At 39.0% G+C, this 23,113-nt stretch overlaps 1 protein-coding gene across 2 annotated transcripts in view; it reads left to right on the forward strand.

Annotated features, from left to right (window-relative positions):
* The window catches only part of NEB (nebulin), a gene marked incomplete at both ends in the record, with an annotated part of 222,697 nt that overhangs the window by 100,458 nt on the left and 99,126 nt on the right, over positions 1-23,113 (forward strand). For both annotated transcript variants that reach the window (XM_080719851.1, XM_080719850.1), the window contains 17 exons: positions 751-954; positions 1,274-1,378; positions 3,044-3,151; positions 6,749-7,060; positions 7,368-7,571; positions 8,342-8,446; positions 10,121-10,228; positions 11,352-11,663; positions 12,846-13,049; positions 13,471-13,575; positions 14,968-15,075; positions 16,465-16,776; positions 18,849-19,052; positions 20,258-20,362; positions 20,499-20,606; positions 20,966-21,277; positions 21,944-22,147. In XM_080719851.1, the coding sequence (XP_080575977.1) occupies positions 751-954; positions 1,274-1,378; positions 3,044-3,151; positions 6,749-7,060; positions 7,368-7,571; positions 8,342-8,446; positions 10,121-10,228; positions 11,352-11,663; positions 12,846-13,049; positions 13,471-13,575; positions 14,968-15,075; positions 16,465-16,776; positions 18,849-19,052; positions 20,258-20,362; positions 20,499-20,606; positions 20,966-21,277; positions 21,944-22,147 (3,120 nt within the window). The remainder of the gene's footprint in view (positions 1-750; positions 955-1,273; positions 1,379-3,043; positions 3,152-6,748; positions 7,061-7,367; positions 7,572-8,341; positions 8,447-10,120; positions 10,229-11,351; positions 11,664-12,845; positions 13,050-13,470; positions 13,576-14,967; positions 15,076-16,464; positions 16,777-18,848; positions 19,053-20,257; positions 20,363-20,498; positions 20,607-20,965; positions 21,278-21,943; positions 22,148-23,113) is intronic.

Here is a 23,113-nt window from a genome sequence, read left to right on the forward strand (position 1 = left end):
GAACTGTGACCCTGAACCAATAATATAGTCATTTATTACACTGAATCTTGAACAGTATTATAGATGTCAAAGGTCTTCTTTGAGGCATCAGGGTTCTACATCATTATTCTCTCTCTCTCTCTCTCTCTCTCTCTCTCTCTCTCTCTCTCTCTCTCTCTCTCTCTCTCAACATTACACATACTTCAAAATATATGAAAAATACATAGAAGACAATAATACTCCAGCTCAGTCCAACCACTAAGAAAGCCTATTCCTGTGCATACAATTTATCTACCCACATTGTTTTATGTGCTATTTCTTCACTTAATATTACATTAATAACATGTCTACCTGTTGTAAGTATTCTTAAAATGAGGATTTTAATAGCTGCAGGGTGTTTCACTGGGCCAGACCTGAAATTGGTGCCCTGATAGCCTGTTGTTGGACATGTGTGTCCCACTCAGTTGACATCCTTTCCTGTGCTCATGAACATTATACTATAATAACATTCAGTGAACTGACTGCCAGAAGGTATTACTTAGAATCACTCCTCTCCTAACTAGCTGAGATAATTGACAACTCTTTATTATGGGTAGGAGACATTTCTGGGTCATTTGTGAATATAATTCCTCTTACATCTGCCTAATACAGTGAGCTTGTTTTCTATCTTTTGAGGAAAAATGAAATTGTGCTTCATCATTGATGCCATTTACATCTTTGCCCTAAATATTATGATCCTGATGAACAGTTTCTGCCTTTACCTCTTGTCAGAATGTCTACAAGTCAGATCTCCAGTGGATGAGAGGCATTGGCTGGGTCCCCATCGGGTCTCTGGATGTGGTTAAGTGCAAGAGAGCTGCAGAGATCCTGAGTGACAACATCTACCGCCAGCCTCCGGACAAGTTCAAGTTCACCAGTGTGACGGATTCACTGGAGCAGGTGCTGGCCAAGAACAATGCCCTCAACATGAACAAGGTGAGCCCAGCTGCCTCTGACTTCCCACAAGGCCAAAAGATGTTATTATACTTTAATTACCAGTGGATTTAAAACTATCCACCAAAGTGTAGGGTCACATTTACCTCTTAAGTTGCATCCTTGAAATCCTCTAAGTAATTTCTATTATTTTCAGGTTTGACCTTGAAAACCAGTGTTAAGACCCAAACCTCCAATGGGCTACCTTATCTCCAAATCTGGCTTCTTTTTCATAATTAGGTCAATAGTAACTTTGCTATTATGTGACTTTTTGTAATTCCTTCCTCAAATGGTTTCAGTCAATATCTTACTTTCTTTGCAGCGTTTATACACAGAGGCCTGGGAAAAAGACAAGACTCAAATTCATATAATGCCTGATACACCAGAGATCATGCTGGCAAGGCAGAACAAAATCAACTACAGTGAGGTGGGACAAAACTCCGTGGTGCTACGCTTATGTAGTCGCCATCATTGCTTGGTTTTCTACATTTTAACTTACATTAATTATTGGGCCTCAGCTGTTTTGGTGCATGCACCTCCTTCTTATGAATACTCACCTCACCCAACATATAATCTCTGGCTTGAATATAATATGTCATAGGATTCTGCAGGCAAATTCACATTGTCTATGCTGTTTACAGCTATTCCCAGGGTGCCAATGGGACTAAGTAGTATTTTTGGCATTTTCAAGAAGTAGGCTTGCTACATAAAACGTTGACCCAGTATTTATACTAACACATTCTTTGTTATTAACTTGAAATTCAAGTTCAACTAGATGTGCCATATTTTAATTTGCTAAATGTGGCAACCCTACCAAAGAGGTCTCTAATAATGTGCACCTCTGCCACACTCGGATCCTGAAAAAAACTGAGAACAAAAACAAAGGAGTAGAAATCTCACTTTTTGCACTACTAAGGTTAGGCTAAAGGACACATTTGAAGCAGACATGGCACATACTTGTAATCCCAGTACTTGGAAGCCTGAGATAGGAGGATCTAAAGTTCGAGGGCAACCTCAGCAAGTTAGTGAGGCCCTCAGTAATTTAGTGAGACCCTGTTTCAAAATAAAAAAACAAAATAGGGCTGGCAATGTAACTTGAAGGTATAATGTCCCTGGATTCCATCCCCAGTACAATACACACACACACACACACACACACACACACACACACACACATCCCACATATTTGTATGAGAGCTAAGTGAGCCTGCTAACCAAACCATGGGAATTTGGTTTCTTTACCAGTGACTTGCCTCACCCAGTCAGAGGTGAGGCCACGCTTAGAGGAGAGGGGTGGGCACTAGGATTGTTTCTGAGAGGAGGGGAGAGCTGAACCATGTGTTCCCACTGAGCACCACCAGAGAAAGCAGTAATTTGCTGCACCTCTCCAGGGCAAGGAGAGTAAAGGGATAGAAAAAGACCCAAGCAAAACGAATTGAGCTTTGCTTATAGAAAGAAAACCTCAGGTGTGGGGAAGAAGTATCCTCCATCAACACTGATAGTTTTTTAAAAAGTAAAATGAAATTTTATAGACATATGTTTTACTAATATAACCAAAACTTAAAGTCTTAAAGCTAAGATTACAATCAAAATAACTTTAAGTTTACATTTTGTTTTTTAAACATTATAAAATATCGAACAGTTGTCATAAAATTTGAAGCAATAAATAAACGAATTAAAGTACTTATTTTACATGTATGTTGGTAACATTAAACATATTGTTCTACTTTTTTTCACTTAACAGTTTTATGAATTGACTTTTTGGGTAATGTATATTACTAGATTATATTACCTATTTTGATATTGTATTATATTAATCAACAAATTATAATATGTATTAACTGATATTGGTATATATAATCCATCAATGTATCAATTTATATTAATACCCATTGTTATAGCTCATTTGTTTCTAATACTACCTAGTTTTTCTGATAGGATATAATATAACTTATTGCTTTTCACTACTGTCAAAAATTTAGATTGTTTTCTATTCTTATCCTTTAAAAATTACACGGTATAGGTCACTTGATAATCTCCAGATTGTTGCTATCAAACCTTTTCCTTTAACCCTGTGACGCTCTCTCTGTAGAGTCTGTATAAACTCGCCAATGAAGAAGCAAAGCAGAAAGGCTACGACTTGAGAATTGATGCCATCCCCATCGTGGCAGCCAAGGCCTCCAGAGACATCGCCAGTGACGTAAGTGGCAACACCCCAAATGTTTACATGGATGGGTTGGCGGGAGAATGTATCCTGATGTCAGAGAATGCGGACTTATGCTTCTAAAGCAAATAAATATTATTTTTAAAAATTCTTTTTATTGTGGTATTAGGGATGGAACCTCTGAGCTACACCCCCAGCCCTATATTTTATTCTTTATTTTGGAACAGGGTCTCACTGAGTTACAAAGAGCCCTACTACGTAGCTGAGGCTGGCTGCAAACAGTGATCTTCCTGTCTCAGCCTCCCAAATGCTGGAATTACAAGCATGCACTACCATGCCCGGCTAAAAAAAATTCATTTTTAATTTAAAAAAACTTGAAAATCCAAGTTACCTGAGGAGAGAGGCACTCTAAACTTTGGTATAAAATTGAACCAGAACTTACAAATTTCATATCTGTAATTATGAGAAATTCTTCTCTTTTTCTGTGTGTGTGGTACTGGAAATTGATTGAACCCAGAGTCATTCTACCTCTGAACTACACTTCCTGCCCTATTTTTTTTTTTTTTTTGGTGGTATTGGGGTTCCTGGAATCCCTTCTACCTCCGGGCTACACTCCCAGACCTATTTTTACATTTTTATTTTGGAAACAGGGTCTCCTAAGCCAGCGCGCGGCTGGCTTCGAACCTGCGCGATCCTCCTGTCTCCGCCTCCCAAGCGCGGGGATAACAAGCATGCGCCACCACGCCCGGCTTCTTGCCCTATTTTATTTTTTATTTTGAAACAGGGTCTCAATAAGTTGTTGGGGGCCTTGATAAGTTCCTAAGGCTTATCTTTATACGTTCAGTGTGTAATCCCAATAGAAATAAGAAAGTGCTAGCAGAGTAATCATTGGTATAGCCTGGTCAAAGAAATTCTACTTTTCCCCAAACCTGTTCTATATTTTTGGTCAATTCTTTATTTGAAAATTACCTTGAGTGGCTGGTTATGATGATTGTGCATGCTTGTACAATCCCAGTACTTGGGAGCCTGAGACAGGAGGATTGCAGGTTCACAGCCAGCCTCAGCAATTTAGTAAGCCTTCTACAACTTAATGAGAGTCTGGATTTTTTTTTTTTTTTGTACTGGAGATGGAACCCAGGGGCTTTTCTACCTTGGGACTATACTCCCAGACTTCTTTTTATATTTTATTTAGAAACAGGGTCTCACTAAATTGCTGAGAGCCTCACTAAGTAGCTGAGGCTGGCTTTGAACCTGTGCAATCCTCCTGTCTCAGCCTCCCAAGTGTGGGGATTACAAGCGTCTGCCACCACACCTGGCTGAGACTCTGTTTTTTTGTTGTTGTTGTTGTTGTTATTGTTGTTATTTTGTTTTGTTTTGGTGGTACTGGGATTCCTGGAAACCCTTCTACCTCCAGGCTACACTCCCAGACCCATTTTATATTTTTTAATTGGGAACAGGGTCTCTTAAACCAGCAAGGCTGGCTTCGAACCTATGCGATCCTCCTGTCTCCTCCTCCCAACTGTGAGGATTACAAGCGTGCGCCACCACACCTGGCTTGAGACTCTGTTTTAAAATAAAAAATAAGCTGGTGTGGTAGCACATGCTTATAATCCCAGCATTTGGGAGGCTGAGACAGGAGGATCTGGGTTTGCAGACAGACTCAGCTACTTTGTGAGGCCCTTTTCAACTTAGTTAGACCCTGTTTCAAAATCAAGAATAAAAAATAGAGCTGCTGCCGGGTGTGGTGGCGCACGCTTGTAATCCCTACTCTTGGGAGGCAGAGACAGGAGGATCGCGCAGGTTCAAAGCCAGCCGCGCACGCTGGCTTAGGAGACCCTGTTTTCAAATAAAAATGTAAAAATAGGTCTGGGAGTGTAGCCCAGAGGTAGAAGGGCTTCCAGGAACCCCAGTACCACAAAAAAAAAAAAAATAGAGCTGCTGTGTAGTTCGGAGGTAGAACACCCCTGGGTTCCATGCCCAGTGCCGAAAATAAATAAATAAATAAATAAATAAATAAATAAATAAATAAATAATAGGGCTTGAGCATCTCAGAGGTAGAATAGTCCTGGGTTTAATTCTTAGGACAAAGGAAAGAAAGCAGAAAGAGACAAAGAGACAAAGGAAAGAAAGAAAGAAAGAAAGAAAGAAAGAAAGAAAGAAAGAAAGAAAGAAAGAAATTACCTTTAGTGTTTTTAAAGTTCTTTTTAAATTAAAATAGAAGAACAAAGGAAAACAACCAAAAACAGAATGATGGATCCCATTGGTGTGTCTGCTATCTCTGAAGGAAGTGGGCTCTTCGGTAGAGAGTTCAGCTTCTGTAGATATGTAGTAAGATATGTGAGACATAATTGCATAAAGTAGACGGAAAATATCCAGAGGGGGCCCTTACCTCCACCTACATCAAAAGGTTTTCTTCCTCATTTACAGTTCATTTCCTCATTCAAACAATCCCCAACACACCTCAGCCAAATTTCATCTCTAGAAGAGCAGGACATACTGGGCAGAGACATTGTCCAGTTCATTTCAGGAGTCAAGTGACCCAGTGGAAGTCATCAGAGCCCGGCATGGGAGGGAGGGCAACAGATGGGCTGAGCCGTGGAGTGACAAAGAGCAATCTTAAAATCATATGTAAGATTTCTGGGTTAGTGGTTTCACTGACCTATGATGAAGAAAAGGCTTTATAGATTGTTATCAATCTTCTAAAAAGTGTTACTGCTTTAATTTCCAAAAACTTTATGCACATGAACCATAGGACTACATAGTTTGGCCTGTCTTCCCATTAGACTATTGTTGTAAAGTCTAAGAAGAGTTTAGGATAAGGAGATAAGTTGTTATACAGATAATCCCATTTCTTTGCAAGAATTAGCAACTTTTTTCATAACTGGGGATTGAACCCAGGGGCATTTTACCTTCAAGCTACACCCCCGGCCCTATATTTTATTCTTCATTTTGAAATGAGATCTCACTAAGGCCTCACTAAGTAGCCGAGTCTGGTTGCAAACTGTCAATCCTCCTGTCTCAGCCTCTCAAGTACTGGATTTACAAGTATGTGCGACCATGCCCTGCGAATTAGCAATTTTAAAATAACAATGTTTTAGAGCCTGTCCCAGTGGCGTGCACACTTGTAATTCCAGCATTTGGGAGGCTGAAAACAGGATCGTGGTTCTTGGACAGCCTCAGCTAAACAGTGAGGCCCTTCGTAACTTAATGAGACCCTGTTTCAAAATAAAGAATAAAATATAGGTCAGGGGTGTAGCTCGGAGGTCAAATGTCCCTGGGTTCCATCCCCAGACCCGCAAAAAATAAATAAATTAATTAATTAATTAATAACAATGTTTTAGCTGTGCACAGTGGCTCATGCCCATAATTTCAGTTCTTGGCAGGATGAGACAGGAGGATCTCAAGTTCAAGGCTAACCTCAGCAACTTAACTAGGCCTTTAACAGCTTAGCAAGAGCCTGTTTCCAAATAAAAATAAAAGGAACTGGGCGTGTAGCTTGGAGATAGACCATCCTTGGGTTCCATCACCCGTGCCAAAATAAACAAACGAATAAATAAATAAAGTTTCTAATTAATGAGACTATCTCACCTTTTAAAATCATGTTTATTCTTTAAATGACCATTTTCATTTCAGTACAAATACAAAGATGGTTACCGCAAGCAGCTGGGCCACCACATCGGAGCCCGGGACATCAAAGATGATCCCAAGATGATGTGGTCCATGCACGTTGCCAAGATCCAGAGTGACAGGGAGTACAAGAAGGACTTTGAGAAGTGGAAGACCAAGTACAGCAGCCCCGTGGACATGCTAGGGGTGGTGCTGGCCAAGAAGTGCCAGATCCTAGTGAGTGACGTGGACTACAGGAACTACCTGCACCAGTGGACGTGCCTGCCTGACCAGAACGACGTCATCCACGCCCGGCAGGCCTATGACCTCCAGAGCGACGTGAGTACTGAGATCCATGGTAACCGTGCCATGGTAGTGGTACATCCTAATGCATAGACTGTGGTCTAGGAGTAGATGGAAACCTCAGAAGATGATGTTTTTTATCTCTCTGCCTCATTTTTTAAAGTGGCCTCTACTTTTTTTTAGAAAGCACATGATGTCATGAAACTTTAATTTTGCCTTCATATTTTAAGAGATATGAATACAAAGTTTAATATGCCAAAATTATCCAGTCTTTTTTTTTTCATTTTTTAAATCAAATGTCTTAACAACTCCAGTAATTCACTTTTGTGTTTGATGTCACCAGAATGTCTACAAGTCAGATCTCCAGTGGATGAGAGGCATTGGCTGGGTCCCCATCGGGTCTCTGGATGTGGTCAAGTGCAAGAGAGCTGCAGAGATCCTGAGCGACAACATCTACCGCCAGCCTCCGGACAAGTTCAAGTTCACCAGTGTGACGGATTCTCTGGAGCAGGTGCTGGCCAAGAACAATGCTCTCAACATGAACAAGGTGAGCCCCCAACTTGTGGGGAAATAGAACAGCATCCTATGTCATTTAGAATACCTGTGATTAATTTGGTCTTTTTTTGTTTTATCCAACTAAATTGCTATCCAAAATATAATAATGTAGTTGAGTTCTCTGTTCCCTTATGTAAAAATTCCAAATATATATGAGAGGATTTCTGCTTTGATATCTCTTGATAAAGGACAGGTCAGCTGTGTTCTGGGTTCAAGCTGTTTGAAGTCTGTGAGTTACCCATTCTTTGGTATGACCTATGCTTTCTTGCTAAGCACCTATCTAGATAAGTGTAGAACAAGCCAGTAAGATGTAGATCTCTATACCATTTATTAAAAGGAAATATAAATTGTCATATCAAGACATATTTGAGTTAATAAACAAAATTAAATAGCAAGCAAACAAAACCATCAGAAAATTTGTTATTGCCACATGTATGGATGTGTATATATGATTAGAAAATACTTGTTTTTCTCTAACTGGGGTGTGAGTGACCTCAAAACACAGGAAAACATGCCTGTGTGTGTGTGTGTGTGTGTGTGTGTGTGCGCACGCGCGTTTGGTTACATGTCAATTTTTTTCTTTTCAAATATTAATACACATTTTTATTTAGTTACAATAAATATCTTGTCAAATCAAAGTGGTCAAAAAGAATACATACAGTAGGTAGTATGAATAGTAAGAAGGCTGGCTTTTGAGTTTATCATCATCTCTTAATTAAAAACTTTGTTTATCTAATTCATTAACCTTTTTATCCTTCATAGCGCTTATACACAGAAGCCTGGGAAAAAGACAAGACGCAAATCCATATTATGCCTGATACACCTGAAATTATGTTGGCAAGACAAAATAAGATCAATTATAGTGAGGTAAAACCATTTGCTTTACTTCCTTGATCTGGCTACATTGGTTTTTTGCTGATTTAGGAAATGTCAGATTTAATCATCATATAGGGTGATTAGCTTAGTGTTTTATTTTTATATTTGTTATCCTGCATTGACTATACATATCATCACTTAAAAATAGGTAGACTAAAATATTAACAAATACAGTTAGTAAGTACACATCAAGAAGAAAAAGTCCACAATTCACCATAGCCAAACTATGGAACCAGCCAAGATGTCCATCAACAGATGAATGGATTACAAAACTGTGGGATATGTACACAATGGAATTTTACTCAGCCATCAAAAAAAAACTCAATTACATCATTTTCAGGGAAATGGATGGAACTGGAGGACATTATGCTAAGTGAGATTAGTCAGGCACAAAAAATAAGAAATCAGATGCTTTCCCTAATATGTGAGAGTTAGGGAGAAAAGAGGAGCAAACAAGACAACCTAAAGGAGGAGAAATGAGGGGGGAAGAGGAAAATCTCTAAAGCTCACAATGTACTTAAACATATCGAAGTCAATCACTAAGCCAAGCAAGGGAGGGAGGGACGGGGAGGGAATGGGGTGGGATTTGGGTAGGGGTTAAATCAGCGATGAGTACATGTTTGTACACACAAGTTTTTTACCCCAATAAGTTGTATGAATATAATGCACCAATAAAAAAAAATTAAAAAAACAAAAAAAGAAGAAAAAGTCCTCATAGTTAACTATTAATAACTGAAAATGTATTATTTTAATTTAAAATAATTATTGATATTTATCAAGTAAAACTTGTTTCAAACTTTGTTTTGCATGCTCATTACCTTCAGCTACTTCATCTATAAAAAAGGATAAAAATCCCTATCTTGAAAATTGTTTACAATGAGTAAATTAGGTAAAATATATAAATGCCTAGTGAAACACCTGGTGCAAAATAGTTATTTAATAAGTTTTAATTTCCTCCCTCAACCCAAAGCTGCCATAAAAACTAGATTTATTTAATATGCTCAATATAACTTAACATTTATTTGCAAGAACTTCGATGAGAAGTCATAAGTTAACCCATTTCAAAATTGCCTGAGGACAATGAACTACATTTTTTTATGAACTACTCCAGCTTTGCTAAACTTGTAATTGCACATCTTTGCAGTCCAGAAATCCCACTGTACAAATAGCTTCTTGCTCAATTGTTCTTGACCAAGTCAATGATTTATCTGGTTCATTCCAGAACACTGATTTTTCTTTACATGTTTATGTGTCTTCATTTAAAAAAATTTTTAAGCCAGGCATGGTGGCACAAGCTTGTAATCCCAGCATTTGGGAGGCTGAGACCGGAGGATCGCAGGTTTGCGGCCAGCCTCAGCTACTTAGAGGTCCTTTGCAACTCAGTGAGACCCTGCTTCAAAAATAAAGAATAAAAAATAAGGCTGGAGGTGTAGCTTGGAAGTAGAATGCCCCTGGGTTCCATTCCTAGTACCATAAAAAAATTGCTAAATATAGAATTTCCATATAATAACTTAGTAAAGTAGAAAGTAAAATAGTTTTATTTTCAAATGTAAAGTTAAACATGCTAGTGTAGTTCTATACCCAAAGATAGACCTCCTTTGACAGAAATAGAACATTAGGGTACATGTGAGTTCTGTATCTGAAAGGTGTTTATTTTTTCCCCAGAGCCTCTACCGCCAGGCCATGGAAGAAGCCAAGAAAGAAGGCTATGACTTGAGAAGTGATGCCATTCCCATTGTGGCTGCCAAGGCCTCCCGGGATATTGCCAGCGACGTAAGAGCTGAACATGTCCTCACACTGATTACTCTTAGGCACCACTACGTAGGAAATCACATCTTTGGAATACAGCAGGAAGTCTCTTAAGTTATCCTCCCCCTTAACTTCTTTGTATAAGCACATAAATTGAAGCTTGAGACAATAGGTAACTTGCCCAGGACCACAACCACCATAGTGTCCAAGCCTGATTGGAATGTGGTTCCTTTGACGGTTGTCTTTTGGTCTGTGCTTAGTAGGAATGAATGCCTCACTTAAAGTTAGATGGGTATATACTGAGTTAGTCATAAAACCTCCTGAGTTCTCCTTAGGACACACTCAGGGCAAAAATAACAGAGAAGAAGCAGCTTTAATTAAGTTCTCCCCCAGAGGAAGGAGGACAGGATAGCAAGAAGGCTAAGACTCTCCTGGCTGTGGGGTCTACAGAATCAGTATTTCTTTACCCAAAAGTTGAAGACATGAGATTCCTGGATAAAATTTATCCAAGAGTAGAAAAAGTGTCCCTTTTTATAGTTTTAAAAATTTTTATATTATGACCAAAAAAAAAACCCCACATAAATGTTACCATCTTAACCATTTTCACACAAACAAGTGAAAAAGTAAATAGTGTTCAGTATATTCACATTGTTGTGTGACACATCCCTGTAACATTTTCATCTTAAAAAAGTGAACAAGTAAAAGAATTTGCTCATTTTTAAATAACCCCTCCTGGATGATTTGTGAGGAGGAAATTATTTCTCAAACTGCCCTGGGGGGAGAAATTGCACTGAACCACGCAAATATGCCCCGGGTGTGCTCTTAGATGGAATTGCTCACAGGACTTCTGAGACACGGCCACGGCTTGTCACTCAATGGGGCTTATCATTTTGGTGTCTACTTCTTAACACAGGTCAATATATTATTCTCTAGAATATATTAAGGGATTGCGATGGAGTCCTTCTGTGGTGATAGGCTACTGAACCCCTGCTCAGCAGTAAGCACCCCCCAACGTGTAGCACCACAGAAACTCCTGTGAGGGAAACCTCTCTCACCTGAAGCAGTCCACAGAAAAGCATCACTGTAGAAAGAACAGCAGGGAACAGCCCTGGTGCCTCCTCCTCATATGCTGGATTCTCTCTTTCAGTACAAATACAAAGAAGCCTACCGTAAGCAGTTGGGTCACCACATCGGCGCCCGAGCTATACATGACGACCCCAAGATGATGTGGTCCCTCCATATTGCCAAAGTGCAGAGTGATCGTGAATACAAAAAAGAATTTGAGAAATACAAGACAAGGTATAGCAGCCCAGTGGACATGCTTGGTATCGTGTTGGCCAAGAAATGTCAAACCTTGGTCAGTGATGTGGACTACAAACATCTTCTGCACGAGTGGACCTGCCTGCCCGACCAGAATGATGTCATTCAGGCACGGAAAGCGTATGACCTCCAGAGCGATGTGAGTATCCCCGGTGTGGTCTCTGCTTGTTAAAACAAGATCTGGGACATGTCTGCCAATGGACTGGAATTTGCATGTTTCAAACAATATAGATTTGAATGCTTGAAAGGAGTTACCCATTGAAATATTGCAATTTGTTTTCTCCTTCTAAAGAGAAAATAAGTATTATCAAGATAAGTATTATAGCCGGGTGTGGTGGCGCACGCTTGTAATCCCCATGCTTGGGAGGCAGAGACAGGAGGATAGCGCAGGTTCGAAGCCAGCTGCGAATGCTGGCTTAAGAGACCCTGTTTCCAAATAAAAAAGTTAAAAAATAGGTCTGGGAGTGTAGCCCAGAGGTAGAAGGGTTTCCAGAAACCCCAGTACCACCAAAAAAAAAAAAGAGATAAGTATATATATACACACACACACACACACACACACACACACACACACATCTTCCTAGTGAGTCATAAATTCTTTGTCTGAAATCAGATGGCTTTTAACCCTCAAAAATATATCATTATCAACTTTTGGCTAAAGAAGTAGAAATGTATGTGTACTGGCAGAGGGTAATATAGACAGTGTGGGAAGAAAAGTGTATTGCTAAATTACCTTAGTAAACATATTATACATTTACTGATGGGACACTCTTAGGATTCAAAACCAACTATTTAATACTTACTAACACCTAGCATGTACTATCAAGAGTAAAATAAGATGACTAACTAGATCATATCTTTACACCACCTTATTACCTCTTATCTTTATACTACCACATTTTCTATATATACTCAATATTTTGTAATTTCTTGAAGATGTAAACTAAGGCAATAGAGTTTGTGATTACATTGCTCATGTGTTCTTGGTCTGACTGTATGGTTTTATTTAGGGCTGTTAGAACACATTTTCCAAAGAAAAAGAAGCACTGTTTCCATGCAAAAATTTTAAAATACTCTAAAGGGTAGGACAATGTATTTAAAAAATAAAACTTTTACCATTCTTGGTTTAATTCTCTATACCAAAAAATTCTCAGGAAAAAATATAATATGGTTCAATACTGTGTACAAGTAAGTGGTTGACTATCCTGGAAGCATTATCTGCTCATCAGTACTTTTTATTTCTCAAATACGACCCATTTTATGACTATAAAGCTAAAAATACTAATTAATAAATGAATATGTTTTATCTTTTTTTCTTCAGAATTTGTATAAGTCAGACCTTGAATGGATGAAAGGCATTGGCTGGGTTCCAATTGGTTCCTTGGAGGTTATTAAAGCCAAGAGGGCCACAGAGATACTGAGTGATAACATCTACCGCCAGCGTCCAGACACCCTGAAATTCACCAGTGTCACTGACTCTCTGGAGCAGGTGCTGGCAAAGAACAACGCTTTAAACATGAATAAGGTGAGTCCTCACCCCTCACTGCCAGACACTAGAAATCATTGTAGAACAAGGTAAAAATCCTGACATATTACTCCATTTCAAGGATTACTGTAGGATTTGTAATGCATTTTAAAATGATTTCCCCCTATAATACCATAGTTAGTGGTACTTCAAAATATTAAACTGTTATTCAAATGCTGTGCTGCAATTAATCCACAGTGCTTTTCTACACAGATATTTAAATAGTGCAAACCAATTATATGTTTTGAAACTTACATTTTTAACAAGAAACTAAATTAAGGAATTTTAATATAAGAAGTTAGAAATGTATGTAGCTTTAATAATTTTATTTCTACTTTATGTATAAAAGAGATGACTAGCTCATAATCAAAAGAAAAATATTTGCAAACACCAACGTAATTTTTCTCATTTTTCTAAATAGCGTTTATATACTGAAGCCTGGGATAATGACAAGAAAACAATCCATGTCATGCCCGACACGCCAGAAATCATGTTAGCCAAACTCAACCGAATAAACTACAGTGATGTGAGTATCTATTCCTTCTGTAATGAGCACCAAGGGGGAAATGTACTATAGTAACTCTTTCCTTAGTGAAGTTGTGTTGGCTTGGTACTGAGGATTGAGCCCAAGGCCTCGCTAATGCTAGGCAAATGTTCTTCTACTGAGTTACATCCCCAGCCTTTTCAAATTTTTATTCTGAGATAAAATCTCACTAAGTTACTGAGGCTGGCCTGGAACTTGCAGTCTTCTTGCCTCAGCCTCCCAAGTTGCTGGGATTACAGGGCTGCACCACTGCTCCTGGCTCTTAGTATTATACATACTCCAAATGGACATTGTCAGTAAGAGTGATAGTTCTCCTTGATTCAATTTTGAGTCATGTGGTGGGTACACATAGAAGGCCAGGCTATCAGGAAGGAGAATACTTATGGAAAAATATTCTAATAATAATTTCATTCTTAAAGCCTTCCCCTACAGGTCAGTGTGAATATCAGGTCATCACAGCTACACCCGCCTCCAGGTCTACATCTGTAGATGCAAGTCACTTCCCACTTCTGTAGATTCAACTAAAAATACTTTAAAAAATTGCATGTGTACTGAACATGTACAGACTCTTTTTTTTATTATTTCCTAAACAATATAGTGTAACAAGTACTTGTATAGCATTTCCATTGCATTAGATATTAGAAGTAATCTACAGATGATTTAAAGTATATGGTAGGGTGTGAGTAAGTTATGTGCAAATCTATGCCATTTTATGTACACGATTTAAGCATCCAAGGATTTTGGTATGGAGGATGAGGGATTCCTAAAAGAAATTCCTTATGGAGACTGAGGTACAACTGTACTTAATTCAGCTGCTATAATAAATAGACACTAGGTTGTAACCCAGTAAGTAATAGTTCCCTGTATTGTTTCACTGCTTATATACTCTGGTTGTCATTTAGTGTCACTTACAAGCAGATTGATCCTTGTCCGTGATGATAATCTAGAGCAAAGGGGGAATAAAGACATTGAACTGAGTTGTTTATAAAATCAAATATATCCAAATTTTATATATTCTTTGTTCTTTTTTCTTCTTTAGTATCAAAATGGACTTCCTTTTTACATTCTGATGGCAATAGTAGTTATTTTTTACATGTGTTTAGTACATTTGCTTATCTAGCAAAATAAAATTGGCAACCAAATGCTGATTTTCCCCTTAATTTTTTAAATTTACCAATCAATAAAATTCCAAAGTTTAGAACATATGCCTTGAAATCCTTTGGCACCCTTGAAGCATGGTTATCTGTAAGTTTACCCGAGTCCTTGACTTTGTGGGTTTTTTCCAGTAGTTTAAATGAGGACAGAGAAAATTTAATAAAAAGCAACTTCACTTTTTATGAAAGCCGTGCTGACTACTGATGCTCTTTCCCACAGAAACTCTACAAACTGGCTCTGGAGGAAGCCAGGAAGGAAGGCTACGACTTGCGTGTGGATGCTATTCCAATCCAAGCAGCCAAGGCCTCCAGAGACATTGCTAGCGATGTGAGTTGATGCTTTTGAAAGGAGCATTTCTTATTCAAAGATGTTGATGAATGGCAGCTTTTAGAGTTTTTCTTGCCAGAACTTCAGTCATCTCTACAAGTCTCAATTCCCTTTAGCGATTCCTTCATATGTATAGTTGTGAATAAAAAAGGAAGGAAAGAAAAATGGAAGAAAGGAAGGCAGTGGAGGAAAGAAGGGGAAGAGAAAGCAAAGCACAAAATACTACCTATCAAAGATAAGAGACATATTCTTTAAGAAAAAAAACATTTATTTTTGAGCCTCATAAATTGAGCAGTCACTGGGTCAGATGTTTATGAAATTACAGACTGGTATCATAGGTAAAAAAGCAAGTATAAATGTGAACTCTTTCTCCTTCATAATCAATGAGATTCTCTTACTGAGATGCCCCGAATAAGACACAAGAACAAACTGAGAAGGGAGTGAGGCTTTTTGTCAGTACTTGCTTGCCTCTTCTCTCTGTTCTTTTTTTTTTTTTTTTAACATGAGAAACATCCCCCAGAAGGTGGCCATGCTGTCACAGTGTACTAGGTCTCCTTAGAACATGAATCTAGACTTTTTCTAGAAGGCTCCATAACCTAGACACATTCTCACATGCCTTCGGCTTCATTTCTTCTATCAACAAAGCATTTTTCCAGCTGCTATGCTGGAGGAGCCTATGCTATGATCCTCTCATGGTACAATGAACCATGATGTGAATCTTGAACTTTAAAAATAGATGGAGTCAACACTAGGACATGACTCTCTCTTGGTAAGAGTTTAATGATGTTGACAGGCTAATAAGGGAGAGACTTCCTGGTGACACAAAACCCCTATTTAAATGTAATGTATATCCTTGGTTAGAGGTTCATTGTAAATTCTAATCATAAGGAAGATATTCTAAAATATTATTGTTAAACATTTTTAGTTAAAAAGTAACCTTTTGTCATGGTACTGGAGTTTGAACTCAGGGGTGTTCTATCTCTGAGCTACATCTCCAGTTCTATCCCACACCTTTTTTATTTGAAGACAGTCCTGATAAGTTGCCAGCCTGGCCTTGAACTTGCAATCTTCTTGCCTCAGCCTTTGAGTAGCTGGAATTATGTGTGCCCCACTACCCATGTCTTTAAGCAGATATTCTATTGGATTGTACAAGATCTTTTATTTTTACTAATTAAGGAATCACACGTTCATTTGGTAGGATAGAGAAAGAAAAATATATCAGGGGACAAGGAATTCTCTATCTAGACTCAGCCCTGCCAGGTTCCGCTATTATAGAGTGGGGTAATGATGTTCCTCTTTTGCCTTCCCAATAGCAATGGGAAAAATACAAAGAAATAGTGTGTATTTTTATAATTAGACTTTTATTCTTTTTTTTCTCTCTCTCTTTAGTACAAGTACAAGGAAGGCTACCGCAAGCAGCTGGGCCACCACATTGGGGCCCGGAACATTAAAGACGACCCCAAGATGATGTGGTCCATGCATGTTGCCAAGATCCAAAGTGACAGGGAGTACAAGAAGGACTTTGAGAAGTGGAAGACCAAGTACAGCAGCCCCGTGGACATGCTGGGGGTGGTGCTGGCCAAGAAGTGCCAGATCCTCGTGAGTGACATAGACTACAAGCATCCTCTACATGAATGGACCTGCCTGCCAGATCAGAATGATGTCATTCAGGCTCGCAAGGCCTATGACCTGCAGAGTGATGTGAGTGGCTCTATTGTTCCTCAGTCGTGTCTTTAAAAGTCTTAAAGGGGAATTCCGCATTTTTTGTACCATGAAATATTTTGACAGTCTGGTAAAACCAATGGATACCATCTCAGGCAGTGTTATGAAATGCATAGAATAAATGCATTGGCTTCAAAAGAAATCAATCATACTGAAATATGATTATAAAAATATTAAACCAAATCTATTAGGTAGTAATATGTTTCTTGTTAGTACAATGTTAATAATTAACAAAAATTATAGCAGTGGGTATAATAATTAGCTGTTGAATGTAGTAACTAATTTTTTTTTTTTTTTTTTTTGGTGGTACTGGGGTTCCTGGAAACCCTTCTACCTCCAGGCTACACTCCTAGACCCATTTTATATTTTTAATTGGAAACAGGGTCTCTTAAGCCAGCTAGGCTGGCTTCGAACCAGTGTGATCCTCCTGTCTCCGCCTCCCAAGCGCGGGGATTACAAGCGAGCGCCACCATGCCCGGCTGTAGTAACTAATTTAAAAGAAGACAATGAACATAAATATTTCCAGATACCTGCAATAACTGTAATGATATGTGCAAACACTCATTATGTGTATTGCCGGCAAAGTCACACATAGAGTTCACACTACTGTTACCCATCACCTATACTTATAATTGAATGAAATGCTATATTTCAGTTAGAAATCAATGAAAATAAACTTCTGTCCAAGTTCACTCACACCAGATTAAGGATTCCCAGTTTATAGAAACTTAATTTTTCAAATGAATTCTTTGCATCATTCTTTTACTGAATTCTTTTTCCTAACTTATAGAGGATATTATAACTTGTGAACAAAAGTTTAAAAATGAATCATACAGCCGGGTGTGGTGGCGCACGTTTGTAATCCCCACGCTTGGGAGGCGGAGACAAGGAGGATGGTGCAGGTTCGAAGCCAGCCGCGCTGGCTTAAGAGACCCTATTTCCAAATAAAAATATAAAATAGGTCTGGGAGTGTAGCCCAGAGGTAGAAGGGCTTCCAGGAACCCCAGTACCACAAAAAAAAATGAATCATATAAATTTTGATGATTTTCTGAGGAATCCAAAACCAATAGCTCCCTAGAAACACATGAGGCAATACCTTATTGATATTGTTGTTTCTTGTTTTGTTCAGGCTTTGACTAAATAGTCACATTTGGAAGAATGATAAAAATAGTGGCGTTGTTTTAAAATATGTTCATAAAAGTCATAAAAAATGTTACCTTTACTCATTAAAAATATCCCATAACCAATTATTTGAATTCAAGGAAGAAAATGGAAAAAGGATAAAATGTCGTTTTATCTGAATTCTAAGAAAAGAAACTTATGATAAGATAAAAGAAAAAGGATATACATTCTTTGACTTAGAAGCATCACATAGCAGAACAAACACCTTGTTTCAGGAGACAAGCAGTAATTTCCTGAAAGTGGTTTTTTATCACTGAAATCACATTATTAAGGAGAGTTTACAGGTCTTTAAAACAACAAGTATGCCTCAGCTACTTAGTGAGGCTCTCAGCAACTTAGTGAGACCCTGTTTCCAAAAAAATATATAAAATGGGTCTGGGAGTATAGCCCGGAGGTAGAAAGCCTCTGGGTTCCACCCCCAGTACCACCGAAAATAAATAAATAAGTAAAAATTAAAAAAAAAAATAAAGCAACAAGTATTGGCTATCTTCAGAGGCAAGACATTTAACTAACCATCCTAAACAAAGTAAGGCAATGCTGTGCCTCTTTCTAGAAATTTACACTGATAAGATTCAGAACTACACATTGTTCGTAAGTGTTAAATCAAGATCAAGCCAAGCTTGGTGGCACACACCTGTGACCCAGCAATTCAAGAAGCAGAGGCAGGGGAATTCCAGCCTTGAAATTAAAGCTGGCCTTGGCAATGTAGTAAGACTCTATGGAAAGAGAGAGAGAGAGAGAGGGAAAGAGAGAGAGAGAGAGAGAGAGAGAGAGAGAGAGAGAGAGAGAGAGAGAGAGAGAGAGAGAGAGAGATCAGCACCAGGCAGACTAGGAGATGTCTCTAAGTATCTGGCATTATTTCTTTTCAGGCTATCTACAAGGCTGATCTGGAGTGGCTGAGAGGCATTGGATGGGTTCCCATTGGCTCTGTGGAGGTTGAGAAGGTGAAGAGAGCCGGGGAAATCCTGAGCGACAGGAAGTACCGCCAGCCTGCAGACAAGCTCAAATTCACATGCATCACAGACACCCCGGAAATCGTCCTGGCAAAGAATAACGCCCTCACCATGAGCAAGGTGATCCTCACCGCCTCCTTGCACCAGAGTCATTCCTTCCATGGGCTTGTAGAGTGGAACGTGCCCCGAGGGTCCCCAGAGAGAGGAGATGCAATGGGCCTGACTCTCATTTGGGCCTTTGACAGTATTTGCCTGAGGTCCAGTTGGCTCTCTGTGCTCTCTAGGTCCCTGTGCACCTGTGAAAGCTGTCTCAGGTGACTTCCCTGGAGGAGCACATATACCCTCCTTGAGCGAGGATGAAGACCTCGCCTTTCCCTGCACTGTACCCCAGGCAGACCAGACTCAGGCTGGGTTTCTCTATCCATCTCCTAAAGAACATACAAGTGCCAGACACAAGTCATATTAGTTGCCTGGTTTGCTCTGCACCTTAGGTTGTGGAAATCCACTTTGAAAAGTGAGCTGCTATGGCTACTCTGGGTTTTATTACATAAGATGTCTGATTACTTCTTTACTCCAGAGTTCTATCAATCTGTTATTTATCCAGTGATTAGGCCCTTAATATGCACATCTTAGGTTGAGTTGAACTTAATTGAATTCTTCCACCCTGACTAGACATCTTCCAATCTATTGAGGTAGCAAGATGGAGTGCTTAGATCAGAATAGGAAGTAGGCTGCCAGACAGCAAACTCTAGAGTTCGGGGTATTAATCTCCAGAAACTCTGTTTTACTCCCCAGCCATCAAAAGCAACTACAAAGGTAAAAACAAAGAGAAACGCCAAAAGAAAAGACATGTTGAGAACCTACTATGGCTCAGGAATTTTACATATTATGATTGATAAATATAAATTAAAAATATGATCATACCCCTCTTATAAATGAAGACTATAAGGAGTCATGTACTTTCTGAAGATCCCATGCCTTGAAAATAGTGAAATTGAGTTTGCACTTGAGATGGACTCTGATCTAGGAATTTCTACTATTTCATAGCTCTATAACAAAGCTAATTTTGGATGTCCTAAGAGTAATTTTGTGATTTACTGTATGAAAAGAACTCATAATGAGATTATTATATTGTGCTGTATTAGCTGTAAAACCATTGTGTAGCTATTTAAATATTGCTGTTTGACTCTCCACTATCTTTTGTTTCTCTTACCTCCTAATGACTTTAAAAGGGTCTTTTTTATAGTTAGATGTGGTTTAATTTGATAGTAGCTGTAATGTTACTGGCACTAACAGAAGGTTGTGCCCCTCCCTGACTCCCACAGCATTTATACACAGAAGCATGGGATGCTGACAAAGCCTCCATCCATGTGATGCCGGACACCCCAGAAATCCTGCTGGCCAAGAGCAATTCTGTCAATATCAGCCGAGTAAGTAATCAATCTCCTGACAGTTGTTTAAGCCTTTATTACAATGCTTTATCCACCTTAACAGTGTCTTACCTAAAATTGTCCTGTTAACTTTTTTAAACATTTGTATTTTCTGCTATTTTCACCCTCCATCTAGAAACTTTATACCAAAGGATGGGATGAATCAAAGATGAAGGACTATGATCTGAGAGAAGATGCGATTTCCATCAAAAGTGCCAAGGCCTCCAGAGACATTGCTAGTGACGTGAGTACCACCCATCTAACGCCTCAGTCTCCATAGCAATGAACAACCCACAGTGTGGCCGATGGCCACACTTTTAAATTATTTTCTCACATATCCCCCCACTTTTGCTTCCCACCTTTCCAGAACAGAGAAGAAAAATACATTTGGAACTGTAGTTAGTTTCCACAGGGAAAGGTCCCACTAAATGAAGATATGTAATTAGTTTTTTTTATGATAGTATAAAAGGTTAGCATTAAATTGCTCAGAGATGTCCAAATGTTTGAGATATAAAATTCTTGTCCATTTCAAGTTTTCTGTAATTGTCATCATGCACATGGCCCTAAAACTGGACTTCTAAACCTGTGTTTCTGGCATTTTAGTACAAATACAAAGAAGCATATGAGAAACAGAAAGGCCACCACATTGGAGCCCAGAGCATTGAAGATGATCCCAGGATTATGTGTGCCATGCATGCGGGAAAGATTAGCAGTGAAAGGGAGTACAAGAAGGACTTCCAGAAGTGGAAGACCAAGTTCTCCAGCCCAGTGGACATGTTGGGCATCTTGCTGGCCAAGAAATGTCAGACTCTTGTCAGCGATGTTGATTATCGCAACTACCTGCATAACTGGACGTGTTTACCTGATCAAAACGACATTATCCAAGCAAAGAAGGCCTATGAACTGCAGAGTGATGTATGTAAAAAGAACTGTGAGAAAGAGGGAATGGGGAGACAGATTCATTAATTCTTCACTGCTCTGCAAACAGCCTCACAGGCTGTGCACTGTGTCACCTGGAGTTGGGGGGGGGGGTAGGACCATTTATATTATTTGATACAAAACCCACATTTGGGAATTATAAGGAAGCAAAATATAGAGATGAAGAGTTCTACAGGGATCATGTCCTTTATTTCTGGCCTTGATTCCAAACCATTTTCTTTATGTCATTTGTGATTTCTGACAATGAAAATATATTTCAACCAAATATAAAGCATCTAAATGTTTTAAAAATAATTGGCACTGTTTTGCCAAATACACTAAACAGTATTTCATTGAATCAGTCATTACAGGATTGAAATGGAATAAGATCCAACAAAATTTTCCTTTAAAATTTTTTAAATATCAAGCAATTATATCATGAGATTTACTCATGTTCTTTATTATTTGTGGCTAGTATAAATAACTTTGCTTTTACATGTTACTTTTGTTGCCAATATTTCAAAACCATAAGATCTTAGATCTTACTTTTCTAGAACCACCATCTCCTGTGCTCATCTTCCCCTCAACCCCGTACATTATTTTTTAGCTAAGAGGTGATACATCTAACATTTGGAACACCGTTTCTGTCTAACATCCTTGCAGAGTGTGTATAAAGCTGACCTGGAGTGGCTGCGTGGCATTGGCTGGATGCCAGAAGGCTCCGTAGAAATGACCAGGGTGAAGGGTGCTCAGGACCTTGTGAATGAGCGACTCTACAGGACGCCACGGGAAGCCTTGAAATTCACCTGCATTGTCGACACTCCAGAAATTGTCTTGGCAAAAACCAATTCTCTGCAAATGAGTGAGGTAAGAACCATCTTACTCCCAGGTTTTCATTGGTCTAGATCCTGTCTTCAGATAACGGTGGCAAAATTGAGCAAGTTAGACCACTCTCTTTGGAGAATTAAACAACAGGAGCAATCTGTGAGTCTCTTGAATGGTTTAGTGAAGACACTGCACAATGGAGCTCTGACCAGTACAGCATTCCTTCCCCTCCCACACACATATTTTGAAGCACTAAAATGAAAAATATCCCATCCCCTCCAGGGAAATAAGATCCTATTTAATTCTTATTAATATTAAGGCATGTAATACTATATAACAGATACCATAATGTTGTATAAGTCAGGATACCCTAAAAAAAACAGATCAATTAGAACATGTGTGTATAGCCATGTGTGGTGACACACACCTGTAATTTCAGTACTTGGGACTCTGAGACAGGAGGAGCACATGTTTGAGGCCAGCTTCAACAACTTAGTGAGGTCCTGTTTCAAAATAAGAAAAAAATAAAAGGCTGAGGATACAGCTATTCCCCTGGTTCAATCCCCACTACTAAAAAAAAAAAAAAGAAAGAAAGAAAGAAAACAAATTGGTGTGTGTGTGTGTGTGTGTGTGTGTGTGTGTGTGTGTGTACAGATAGACAGGGCAGGATGAGGTTGAGACTTTAAGGAATGGGCTCCTGCAATTGTGCAGGTTGGCAATTCCAAGACCTTCAGGCCAGCAGGTTGAAGACCCAGGTCAAGCTGCAGTTCAGCTCAAAAGCAGTTTTCTGGGAGAATTTCTTCTTGCCTGGGGAGGCTGGACTATCAAGGCCGTCAGCTGATTGGCTGAGGAGGCCTACCTGCATCAGGGAGGGTGCTCTCTCTGCTTTACTCTAAGTCTGCTGATATTAATGGTACTAACATCTGAAAATTATCATAGACGTACATTCAGAAAACATTTGACCAAATATCTTTTTCCCATTGCCTAAACAAGCACACACATTAAATT

This window comes from Muscardinus avellanarius (genome assembly GCF_963383645.1).
Source record: "Muscardinus avellanarius genome assembly, chromosome: 2".
Classification (NCBI taxonomy): Eukaryota; Metazoa; Chordata; class Mammalia; order Rodentia; family Gliridae; genus Muscardinus; species Muscardinus avellanarius.